Source organism: Rhinatrema bivittatum, chromosome 7 (assembly GCF_901001135.1).
Source record: "Rhinatrema bivittatum chromosome 7, aRhiBiv1.1, whole genome shotgun sequence".
NCBI lineage: Eukaryota > Metazoa > Chordata > Amphibia > Gymnophiona > Rhinatrematidae > Rhinatrema > Rhinatrema bivittatum.
In genome coordinates, this window is record NC_042621.1 from 38,052,376 (window position 1) to 38,065,851 (window position 13,476).

Consider the following 13,476-nt stretch of genomic DNA (forward strand, 5'->3'; position numbering starts at 1 on the left):
GACATCGGCAGACTGCTGTCCAGATACCTGGAAATGTCAGAAGCAGTACGAAAGACAGACCCACCTGTTCGTCCTGCACAGCGGGAAGAAGCAAGGGGAAGCAGCCTCACGGCCAACCATCGCCTGCTGGATTAAAGAAGTGATCAAGGCAGCCTACGTGGAGGCGGGAAAACCACCACCTCTACAGGTCAAGGCTCATTCTATCAGAGCACAATCGGCCTCTTGGGCAGAAGCTAAGCTGCTGTCGCCTGCAGAGATATGTAAAGCAGCGACGTGGTCCTCCCTCCATACCTTCTCCAGATTCTACCGTCTGGACGTCCAGGCCAGGGAGGACACAGCATTTGCGAGGGCAATCCTACACGGTCCTCGGGCAGCCTCCCGCCCAGTCCGGGAGTAGCTTTTGTACATCCCATTTGTTTTGAGTCCATCTGCTACACGCTAGGAAATGTAGAGATTACTTACCTGATAATCTCATTTTCCTTAGTGTATGCAGATGGACTCAGCATCCCGCCTGGCTGCCGGCATACATGGGGATTCACCGACTCACGGTAAGCCATGTTTTCTTATAATAGGCCATCCACCCTGCCGGGTGTTGACGCCTTTCGGTTGTGATCACTGGCGGTCTCCAGCTACTATCAATCGGTCAGGGTAATCCTGTTCATTTAATTGATCGGTCAGCTACAGCTTTTGCAAGGAAAATTACTGATTTGCGGCACTTCCTGTGGGGGTATATGTACCCGTGCTGACGTCAGATCCGTCTCCAACTGCTGGCACAAGCACACTATACCCATTTGTTTTGAGTCCATCTGCATACACTAAGGAAAACGAGATTATCAGGTAAGTAATCTCTACATTAAACTCTAGGGGGAGGTGGGAGGAAATGAGGGACTGTTCATCCTATGATGACACCACACACTTGTGGGACTATTTATCCTGCTTGTCCATGGAGAAAGCAAAGTTTCTTACCTGTAACTGGTGTTCTCCATGGACAGCAGGATTAACAGTCCAGTATTCCCTCCTTTCTCCCCGCATAGAGTTTAATTACCACCCTACTCTGCATGCTGTTAGATTTGACATAGGCTGAGGGCTGCTTGACAACATGCACGTATGGGACTTTTCATCCTGCTGCCCTAGAGGATAACTTCTCCTCAGATGTCTTCTCTTCTACTGACCTATTGCCAGGATCTAGTCAGAAAGGTTTTGTTATTGGAAGATTACAATTTTGCTGTATTTGAATTCTACTCATGTGCATGTTGTATTTTGATGTTTGACTTTCTGTATCTATGTTAAGTTTTAAAATATATAAAAAGGACGTGTGTGTATTTTGGAGGGGAAGTATTTTTTCCAAGCAAAATGTTGTAGTGTCGCTTTGGGTAACCGGTCTTTTACTACCCAATATGCGCTTCAAGAAAAGATGACACCTCATGATTTCTGGATAACTTTGAGCAGTTGTTACACTGTTTAAGCTTGAGTATTTGTGTGGCTTTTCTGCCTGCAGTTAAGCTCCGTCCCAGGAATTGCTGTAGGTATTTTCTTCAAATGTGTTCCTATGTATTTGGTTTGTAGGTGGTGGCCCGACGCTCCGACCTGAAGCTGATAGTCACATCAGCCACTATGGATGCTGAGAAGTTTGCTGCATTTTTTGGGAATGTTCCAATCTTCCATATTCCTGGACGCACGTTCCCTGTGGATATTCTGTTTAGCAAGGTAAAAATGTATGTGGTACCCTACAAGTTTACTACATAGAGCTACTCAAGTGCAACTGGTACCCACAAAACAGATGTCTGTGTAGTATGGTGCTCAGAGTTGGTGGGGCTCTTTCAAAGTCCAATTTGTAACACTTTGGTGGCAAAATATGCAAGTCGTTTGTTTTATCTTTGGTATATTAAATAGCAGAGCATAAGATCCTGTCCCTTAGGCTGGATGGAGATAGGGAAGCTGTGGTAGTAGTGTTCATAGCCCCTGTGAGAAAGGAAATCCCATTCATTGCTCACTAGCACTTTCTGGCCAGATTCGTGGTCCATGTGTACTAGACTCCAGAGGGAAGTGCTTGTCTCTGGCACCTAGCTGAGGATTGTCCTAATGATTGTACTTAATGGGATAGGGTTAAAGTGAGGAGCCCACCCTGCAGTAACACTACTGTGCTGCCATGGGAATGGCGAGAGAGAGGAAAAGAGTCCATGCATTGAGAAGCCTGCTCTAGCAAATGGAAGCTAGCAGGAAAAATTCTAGGTTGTCTTGTCATCTTTGAGTACAATGAACCAAACTAGAGGCTGGGTTTGTGTGCGATTTGAGCTTCCTGATGATCACCTAGTTTAGTCTTCCTGTGCTTTCCTTGTTTGATTGAGGTGGTGTTGTCTGTTGTGTCTCTGTGTAGGTTTCTATAGCCGTGTAACTTTGTTTACAATCTGAGTTTTTCCTTGGAAGGTAGATTAGCATGTATGTGTACAATAATGGAAGTTCTGTGGCTTTATAGGAGACATTGGTTTTCTTGTCTTATAAGTTGTTCTGTAACTATATCATGTGTTGTCAGCATCTCTGTCACTTGGAAGTATCTCGATTTAGTGCATCATGTCTGAAGTTTCCCTTCTCCTTGTTTCAGACCCCCCAAGAGGATTATGTGGAAGCTGCTGTGAAGCAGGCACTTCAAATCCATTTGTCAGGTGCTCCAGGCGATATTCTCATCTTCATGCCAGGGCAAGAGGACATCGAGGTAAAATCTTACAGGATCGGCGCAGTCTCTGCATAAATTTTCTCCTCCTCCTTTTTTCCTTCTGCCCCCTATTTAAGAGAATGGACTACTGAGCCCTAATCCTGGTCTAGTTTGTTTTTTGGGGTTTTTTTTGTTCCTTCTTCCTGCTTCAATCTGCCATTCACAATTCTGAGGTACAAGCAGGCCGATTGAGTACAGTGCGCTCCAACGGAGCGCACTGTTAACCTGCCCTTAGACGCGCGTTTTCCCTTACCTCTTATTCAGTAAGGGGCGGAAAACGTGCATCCAACCCGCCGAACCTAATAGCGCCCTCAACATGCAAATGCATGTTGATAGCCCTATTAGGTATTCGCACGCGATTTAGAAAGTAAAATGTGCAGCCAAGCCGCACATTTTACTTTCAGAAATTAGCACCTACCCAAAGGTAGGCGCTAATTTCTTCCGGCACCGGGAAAGTGCACAGAAAAGCAGTAAAAACTGCTTTTCTTCCAGCATCGGGAAAGTGCACAGAAAAGCAGTAAAAACTGCTTTTCTGTGCACCCTCCGACTTAATATCATGGCGATATTAAGTTGGAGGTCCCGAAGAGTAAAAAAAGTTTTAAAAAATTAAAAAAAATTGGAAGTCGGCCAGCGGCTGTTGGGTCGAAAACCGGACACTCAATTTTGCTGGCGTCCAGTTTCCGAGCCCCCATGGCTGTCAGCGGGCTCGAGAACAGATGCCAGCAAAATTGAGCATCGGATGTCAAACCCGCTGACTGCCGCCGCTCCTGTCAAAAAGGAGGCGCTAGGGACGCGCTAGTGTCTCTAGTGCCTCCTTTTGCCCGTTTTTACCGCCGGGCCTAATTTAAATACTTAATCGCGCGCGCCGGCAGAGCGGGCATTCGCCCACTCTCCCACGGACTTTACTGAATTGGCCTGAATGTATTGAATTAATTTCCCTTTCCTTCTGGTTTTGTGCCACTGTCTTTGTTTCTTACAGCACATATAAGGGGATCAGTGTGCTCATTCTAAGGGTTAAATAGGCCGTCACTTATCCCAGGTGGTATATGCCAGTACTGGCAAGAAGAGGTTTCATCATGTTCAGATAATGTTATTAATTACTAATATTTAGTAGTTTGTTACATATTGGCCTCTGACTCAATTTTATCACTACCATGTGGGTTTTGGTTTCTTTTCCTTTCCCTGTACTCCATTCTTGGCCTCCTTTTTGTGTTTTCAGGTAAGCTCTGATCAGATTGTGGAAAGACTGGAAGAGCTGGAGAATGCCCCAGCTTTGGCAGTGCTTCCTATTTACTCCCAACTGCCATCGGACCTCCAGGCTAAAATTTTCCAAAAGGTGAGAGAAGAAAATGACCTATAAGCTATTTTAATCTGTTCTGCAACAGAGATGGAGGATGAGATGCCTTTTGATGTTGTGTGGTCAGAGGTAGCAGAATTCAACAAAGGTTTGGATGTGGGAGAAAGATGGCAAAAACTTGGAAGTAGAAAGAAAGATGATGAATCTCTTATTAGACAACTTATATTCTATAAGGATCCTCTGAATTTCCGCTTACCAACTCTATATGACCCAATATAACAGGGTCATTTTTAAGAAGATGCAGGAGTTAACAACCTCCATGCCTCAGTCACTTCCAGAACAACTCCACACCCTAATTAACAAGGGTTTGGAGGCAGGAAAACATGAGATCAGATCATGTTATGACATCATAAGAGACTGCTATTTTAAGCTACAAACGATTAAAAAACTCAGACCTTTACTTCACTTCTTTGACTTTCGCACAGTCCTCCAGTCTATTATTTTTTCTAAAATAGACTACTGTAACACCCTCCTCCTTGGCCTCCCTTCTACGCATATCAAACCTTTACAACTCTTATAAAACGCCGCTGCACGTATTCTCTTAGGCTCCAAAAAAAGGGACCACATCACACCTACGCTTATTGAACTTCACTGGCTCCCAATACAATCACGAATACATTACAAAGCCCTCTCCCTCATCCATAAAAGTCTTACAAATGAAATTCTCAACTGGATCAATCCTCCACTCATTCCTCGCACTTCCTCAAGACCTACTCGTACTGCACTCCAAGGAGCTCTCCGCACACACTCAATCAAATCAGTCAGGGCCCATGTTGGTTGCCGTCTGAATCCAAATCCCCTGCTCCCCCCCTCCGTCTAAGTGTAGAGCAATGGTTCTCAACCCTGTCCTGGGGACCCCCCCAGCCAGTTGGGTTTTCATGATATCCACAATGAATATGCATGAGAGAAAATTTGCATGTTATGGAGGCAGTGTATGCAAATTTTCTCTCATGCATATTTATTGTGGATATCATGAAAACCCGAATGGCTGGGGGGGTCCCCAGGACAGGGTTGAGAACCACTGGTGTAGAGTGATGTTGCAGTCGGTTAGTTCTGGAAATATTCCTTCATGGAGAAGGGTGTCTTCTGGTGGTGAAGACAAAAACATTCAAAGAATTCAAAGGCGCATGGGATAAACACTATAGATTCCTAAAGGCTAGAAGACAGAAATGAAAAGAGTGCATGGGGGTAACCCGCTCGGTGCGACAGTTACTACCCTTAGCAGAAGCATGGGGATTATTATCCTCAACCAATAAATCTTGATACTTTTGACACAACTGCAACATCATTCTATGCTTTGACGGTGGGGGGTAGGGAGGAGAATTGGATTCAGATGGCAACCAACATGGGCCCCTAATTTTATGGTCTGGGGATACTGATATGCATACATAAGGGAAAAAGCACAAGACTGCTTCTACTGCTGTCCAAAAGCAAAGCAAGTCTTTATTGCCAGAATTTTCAGGAAGGCTCGTCACCCAGTAAAAATGTTTCTTGCGGTAACTTTGTATAGGTTTGACAGTTGCTTGGTTTTTGATTGTAAATATTACTACTCTTATCATAAGAACTGGGGGTAACTGCATGAACTACCCTTAAGAGAACCTGGGACTGACTTACATGGCACAGTAGATATTACCATAAGAAGCTTGCTTGGCAGACTGGATGGACCATTTGGTCCTTTTCTGCTGTCATTACTATGTGTCTATATTTTCCTCTCTGTTTTTTTTTTTTGTTTGTTTGGCACAGTCTGTAGCTAGGAATTCTCCACTGGTGAGGACTTGCATCCTGCTTATCCTTCGCTAAAACAAAAATTGATTACCTGTAACAGGTACTCTGAAAATCACAGGATGCAAGTCCTCACAAAACCTACCTGTCTTTCTTTGGAGTTGGTTCTTCACATTTTTTTAAAGAGGTGGCCCTACATGAATCGGAGACATAGGTCATGCTGCAAATGCTCAAACAAACATGCCAAAAGCTTCTAGAAGCTTTTGAGTCCATCTTCGACACTAGGCTCTGTCAGATGACATCATCCATTTATGTATTTATTTGTTGCTTTTATATACCATTAGTCTGAAATACATTCATAACTGTTTACAAAGAGATAAAACATGATTAACCAAAATATTCATAAAAGAAAACAATCAATAAAGTAAAATAATTACATCAGCGAATTAAAATACTCTAATGTAATAATACAACACAAGATAAAATAAAAGCAATAATATAATAAAATATTGTAAGGGCTTGGATTCTACTGTCTTCTGAAGCTACTGGTAAGCAACTTTCGCTTTTTAGGTGGCAGCTGGGAAGCAGACATGCAGGAGGGGATGGTGGAAAAGTGATCTAATTTTGGTTAGAAATTGGAAACTCTTGGTTTTTCATTTTATTTTTATTTTGCTAGACTTAGTTTAAACTTATTTTAATATTTAGTTATGTGTGTTAGATATCAAGATTTGTTTTCAGAAGAGATATGGGACCTTTTTTTTTTTTTTTTTTTTTTTTTAAATAGTATATTGTTTTATCCCAGGACAAGCAGGATGATAGTCCTCACATATGGGTGATGTCACTGGACAGAGCCCTATTATAGAAAACTTTACAGAAAACTTTGTCAAAGTTTCTAGAAACTTTTGACTGGCATACTGAGCCCATTTTCGCATTTTTTCTCTTCACATGGCTGTCGACAGCTGTCCGGCCTTTAAATTGACAACAGTTTTCAAAAAAACCCGAATTGCCCTCGCACTATGTCCATCACCGACCCGCATGTCGAGTGTGTTTTGTGCCTGGGCGAGGGACACAACATCTCGACATGTCCTCAGTGCGCCGAGATGACGGCCAAAGGCAGACGGGCCCATCTGGAGAAGATGGAACATCTCTTCCATCTTCAACTACTTTTGTCGACATGACTCAGTCGTCTCCGACTGGAGCGGCAAAGAAATTAGTTCTTAAAACTAAACGTCGTCCGGATGGTAGCGGTGACCGATCATCTACAAAATCTACGTCTGTGCTTGAGAAGCAGGCCTCCGATCATCGAGAAAAACATCACCACCGTCATCGAAGGACTTCAACGCCCGATGTCAGTTCAACTCCTAGAGCTCTCTCGGTGCACGTCGAACCATCACCAAAATGGTCTTGAGTGGAAGAACCATCAATACCTTCGATGTCTCTCACTCCAAGGCAATCCCCACCGATATTGGTGCCTGGTACCACACCATCACAGGGACCTGTGGAAGAGCCGGTTCCGCCTTCTCTGCCACCTCCTATAGCTGCTCTGACCTCACCAGCTATATGGGAGGAACTGGACTGTTTCATCCACCAGGCAGTAAAAGATGCTCTGCGAGACCTGGGACCATCGACACTGATGCCTGCACCAATGCCTACATCGATGCCGACTCCGGACCTTTCCCTGTTAGCGCCAATCCTCGATAGGCTCGAAGCCCTTATCGGTGCCTTTCCAAAGCAACCATCGCCATTGGGTACAAAAATTCCGGTTTCCAACCCCAGAGACTACGATGCCTCGAGGGATTCCTCGATGCCCAAACCAATCCCGAGACACTCAGGTATTTCACAGCCGAGACTCCCGAGTTCTCCATCAATTCCCTTCCTTCCGCCATCGATGCTGCCGATGAAACCTTCGATACCTCTTTTTATTCCTCACTCCACTCCTCCATGGTGGCCTTCTTCAGACACCTGGGAGGAAGAAAATACTGATTCTTCCTCGGAGGATATTTTATCAGATCCATTCCCACCAGAAGAGAGGAGGACCTCTCTTTTTCAAACTTTGTGAAAGAAATGGCAGATACCATACCATTCCAGTTAGAAGCAGAGGAGGACACCAGACAGAAAACCCTCGAGGTTTTGAAATTTGTAGATCCTACTAAAGAAGTTCTGGCAATCCCTGTGCAATGACGTACTTGTGGATCTTCAGCATAGGTTATGGAAGCACCCTTGTTCTATACCACCAGTGAACAAGCGGACTGATGCCACTTACCGGGTTCAACACATATCAGACTTCCAGAAACCTCAGTTTCCACACCAGTCTGTAGTGGTGGAATCTGCCCAAAAGAAGTCAAAGAGAATTCGTCCTCACTCATCGATGCCTCCTGGGAAGGAACAAAAATTTCCAGATTCTCTTGGCCGGAAAATGTTCCAAGGGTCAATGCTGGTCTCAAGAATTGCATCATATCAGATGTATATGACTCAATATCAACGCAATTTGTGGAAACAAATACCAGAATTGACTGAGTCACTTCCTCAACAATACCAAAATTCCCTTACTAATGTCATTCATACGGGTCTAGAGCAGGGGTGGGCAATTCCGGTCCTCGAGGGCTGCAAACCAGTTGGGTTTTCAGGATACCCCTAATGAATATGCATGAGAGAGACTTGCATACACACTGCCTCAGTTGTATGCAAATCTATTTCATGCATATTCATTAGGGGTATCCTGAAAACCCAACTGGTTTGCAGCCCTCGAGGACTGGACTTGCTCACGCCTGGTCTAGAGGTAGGAAAGCACGAGGTCCGTACAGCTTATGACTGTTTTGAAACATCGTCCAGGATGGCTGCAACAGGAATTAGTGTCCGTAGATGGGCCTGGTTGAAAGTTTCTGACCTCAGGTCTGAAATTCAAGACAAACTGTACCTTGTACAGGCGAGAACCTCTTTGGAGACAAAGTACAAGCTGCAGTAGTACAATTAAAAGAACACTCTGAGGCTCTACGACAACTCTCAGCTGTTCCAACAGACACACCATCTTCTGCATGAAGAACAACCAGGAAAGACACTAGAAAATCCTATTATAGACCACGAAGATACTATCCTCCAGCACCTCGTGATAGGGTTTCAAGACCATCCCAGAGAGGTCAATCTAGACAACCGAGGGCACCTAGGCTGCAACCTCCCCCTCAAACTGGCCCTGCCACAGATTTTTGAAAATCCCGCCAGAGGTCAGCAGCCACTCCATCAATTAGGCCCCAAATCTACCAGTAGGAGGTCAGATCTCCTTTTTCCTTCCCAGTTGGTCAAACATCACAACAGATCAATGGGTACTCTCCATTATCAATCAAGGGTACTATCTGGATTTTCTTACAATACCCAAAGATTTTCCACCAAACTCACCTTGGGTACACAAGGATCATTCAACACTTCTGCAAGCAGAATTGTCCACCCTCCTGAGAGCCAGGGCCGTAGAACCAGTTCCCCGACCTCAGCAGGGCAGAGGATTCTACTCCCGATATTTTCTCATTCCAAAGAAAACAGGAGGCCTACGTCCCATAGACCTCCGAAATCTCAACAAATTTCTACGGAAAGAAAAGTTCAGGATGGTATCCTTAGGCACCATGCTTCCCCTTCTTCAAGCAGGAGATTGGCTCTGTTCTCTGGATCTTCAAGACGCTTAAGCTCACATTCCAATATTCCCTCCTCATCGCAAGTTCCTGCGCTTCCTGGTGGGTCATTAACACTTTCAATACCGGGTACTGCCATTCGGACTTTCCTCAGTACCCAGAGTCTTCACAAAGTGCCTAACAGTGGCAGCGGCCCATCTATGCAAAGAAAGCATACATGTATTTCCTTATCTAGACGACCGGCTCATCAACATAAGACAAGGAGCTCTCAACTCAATCAAGCACCCAATCAAACTACTTCACTCATTGGGATTTCTAATAAACTACCAAAAATCCCATCTTGTACCATCTCGTCGTCTTCATCGGAGCAGAATTGAACACCACCATGTCCAAAGCCTTCCTACCAAAAGACCCCGCAGACTCTCTATCCTCTTTAGCCAACTCTCTGTGCACAAAGCGAACAGCGACAGCTGTCCTAACTCTGCTCGGCCATATGTCTTCCACAGTTCATGTCACTCCTATGGCCAGATTAGCCATGAGAATAACGCAATGGACATTAAAATCTCAGTGGCTCCAAGCCATTCAACCTCTGTCCGCTCCAATTCAAATAACTCACCAGTTACGTTCATCTCTCCTCTGGGCGAACACGAGCAACTTGCTCACAGGTCTACCTTTCCAGCAACCAGTTCCACAAGTAACCATAACTACAGATGCATCCACCTTGGGTTGGGGAGCACACATAGAAATTCTTCAGACTCAAGGTACTTGGACGAAGCTCAAACTATTTTCCAAATCAACTTCCTGAAACTTCGAGCTATACGTTATGCTCTCTATGCGTTCAAGGACTGCCTTTCATACAAGACTGTACTAATACAAATAGTCTACACAGTTGCCATGTGGTACCTGAACAAACAAGGGGGGTACAGGCTCTTATCTCTTTTGCCAAGAAGCCGCACAAATTTGGCACTGGACCCTGTCACATTCTATGTTTCTCCGGGCCACTTATCTAGCAGGCATACACAACGTAGTTGCACATCGCCTCAGTTGTCAGTTCCAACCCCACGAGTGGTCCCTGGATCCTTTAGTAGCGACCAGGATATTTCAACGTTGGGGTCAGCCAACAATGGACTCTGCTTCCGAGCTGAATCACAAAGTGTACAGATTCTGCTCCCTGCACAAACAAAGAAACCAGTTAGCCAAGGTCGCCTTTGCTCGCTCCGGAACTCAGGCCTTCTGTACGCGTATCCCCCCATACCACTAATAACCAAAACTCTAGTGAAGCTATAACAGGACAAAGGGTCAATGATATTCATAGCCCCGTATTGGCCTCGACAAGTATGGCTTCCCATACTTCTCGACCTCTCGATCAGGGAACCAATTCGCCTGGGCACAGCACCCACTCTCATAACTCAGGATCAGGTCAGGTTGCGCCATCCCAACCTTCAAACACTATCCCTCACAGCATGGATGTTGAAAGCTTGATCCTCCAACCACTCCATCTTTCAACTAATGTCTCTCAAGTGCTTGTAGCTTCACGAAAACCTTCCACACGAAAATCCTAACGTTGTAAGTGGAAAAGATTCACTACGTGGTGCATGCAGAAAAGTATTGATCCCTATTCCTGCCCCACATCATCTTTATTAGACTAACTCTGGCATCTTGCAGATTCTGGTCTACAGACTTCATCGGTACGGGTACACCTGAGTGCTATCTTAGCTTACCACAATGCAATAGGGGATGCCCCAATATCAGCGCAACCCCTTGTCAGTAGATTTATGAGAGGTCCCTTTGTGGCCACCAGTCACAGAATGGGACCTTAATATGGTACTAGCACGGCTCATGCGTTCTCCTTCTGAGCCCATAGATGCATGCGATGTTACTTTCCTTACATGGAAAGTTCTCTTCCTAGTAGCTATTGCATCTGCTAGGAGAGTTAGTGAGTTACAAGCACTTGTAACATACTCACCCTATACCAGGTTCTTACATGACCGAGTGGTACTCCATATTCACCCTAAATTCCTTCCCAAGGTGGTTACTGACTTCCACTTGAATCAGTCTATAAATTTGCCCACATTCTTTCCCAGACCTCACTCTCACCAAGGCGAAAGAGTTTTACATACCTTGGACTGTAAACGTGCGCTAGCATATTATCTAGAACACACTAAAGTCTATAGGAAATCCACACAGCTCTTTGTTTCTTTTGACAAAAACAAATCAGGTAAAGCAGTGGGAAAACAAACACTCTCTAACTGGCTAGTAGATTGTATAGACTTCTGCTATGAAAAAGCAGGCCTTTCTTTTCAGGGACGAGTAAAGGCGCACTCAGAGCAATGGCAACCTCAGTAGCACACTATCGTTCCATACCGATTGCTGACATCTGCAAAGCTGCAACATGGAGCTCTCTTCTCACATTTGTTTGGACAAGGAAGGAGGACAAGTTTCAGCCCTTGGACAATCTATCTTAAAGAACTTGTTTCCAGTATAGTCCCAACTCCTTCCATGTCAAACCTGCTGTGATTTCAGGCTGCCTCATTTTTTTTCCAACAGTTCACCAGTTGTTGTGCCCATTGCACAAGTTGTAAGCTGTTGATCCAACACAAAGGTGACTCAGCCTGTAGCTTGCTAATCACCCATATGTGAGGAATATTATCCTGCTTGTCCTGGGATAAAGCAAAATTGCTTACGTGTAATAGGTGTTATCCCAGGAGAGCAGGATGTAGTCCTCACGAAACCCACCCACCACCCTGCGGAGTTGGGTCCGAAACGTTTTATTATTTTATTTTTTGCCTAAAGCTTATTGCTACAAATGAGACTGAAGGGAGACCCCTGTGGCTCGAGGGATCATGGCATGCTCAGTGTGCCAGTCAAACGTTTCTAGAAACTTTGACAGAAAGTTTTCTGTAATAGGGCTCCGTCCAGTGACGTCACCCATATGTGAGAACTACATCCTGCTGTCCTGGGATAACACCTATTGCAGGTAAACAATTTTGCTTTAATCCAATTCTGTTTTATGATGTCATTTTTGTTTTTTATTATGAATGTTAATTTTATGAACATTGCTTTGATTTATATTAGGAAAGTGGTATATTATACAAATTAAATATAAAGATTGATTTATGTGCCATTGTTGTACAGATTGTAGTTATTTAAATCCAAAGGAGTTGATATTTCTGGAGACAAGTGTGAAAGAGCCAATGAAAGTGACAGTGAATAGATACATAGAAAAGAACCAAGACAGGGTAGAGTTAAAGATGCCTTGATAATGGCAGTATTGAATTTAAGGAGAAGATGAGGATGGATAAGTGATCACAGGATTTACTTGGGAGGCCGTCACTGGATATTTGATTAAATCAAGTTCCATAAGGACCAGCTGGAGGAGGAGAAGATAGGGAGAGTTGAAATGGTAAAATTTGAAGATGTAAGGCACTAGATGATGGAAAAAGAATAAAACATGAGTTTATGACATGAGTATTCTAACATGTATGGAACATGTTAGAATACTTAAGGGAGAAAGATAAAAGAGAACGATAGGTTGAACTGGTGAGTGAGAGTGGAGTTAACAGAGTGCCAAGAGGAGTGGTAGAGGGATAAGGTGTGAAGGGGGAGAAAAGAAATACTTTTTATTCCAGGACAAGCAGGATGCTAGTCCTCACATATGGGTGACGTCAGTAACTCAGCCCTAGTGCAGGAAAAACTTCTGTCAAAGTTTCTAGAAACTTTTGACTGGCCCTGTGAGGCCACTGAGCATGCCCAGCATGCCATGGATATTCTCTGCCACAGGGGTCTCACTCTAGTCTTCGTTTTTCCGCACCGCTGTTAGCAGCACGGTCACCGGAGCCCTCTGAGATTACTCTGTTTTTGACTAAAAAAGTCATTTTTTCCTAATCTCTCCCGCACGGGATCTCACTCATTCTCACTCTTCACCGGCTGGTGAAGTAATAATAGCATTAAATTTTATTAAAACACTTTTCAATTTTTTCAGTCATCGATGGCCGTCTGTGACATCATGGCGTCGGGATTCAAAAAATGCCCGACTTGTAATCGCACAGTGTCGATTACAGATC

General features: G+C 44.3%; 1 protein-coding gene across 4 annotated transcripts in view; it reads left to right on the forward strand.

Moving 5' to 3' along the window:
* DHX38 (DEAH-box helicase 38) overlaps positions 1-13,476 on the forward strand; it is a 450,894-nt gene that overhangs the window by 271,206 nt on the left and 166,212 nt on the right. For 3 of the 4 annotated variants that reach the window (XM_029608272.1, XM_029608270.1, XM_029608273.1), the window contains 3 exons: positions 1,567-1,707; positions 2,603-2,713; positions 3,933-4,049. In XM_029608272.1, coding sequence (XP_029464132.1) covers positions 1,567-1,707; positions 2,603-2,713; positions 3,933-4,049 — 369 coding nt within the window. The remainder of the gene's footprint in view (positions 1-1,566; positions 1,708-2,602; positions 2,714-3,932; positions 4,050-13,476) is intronic. The other variant, XM_029608271.1, reaches the window with a different exon arrangement.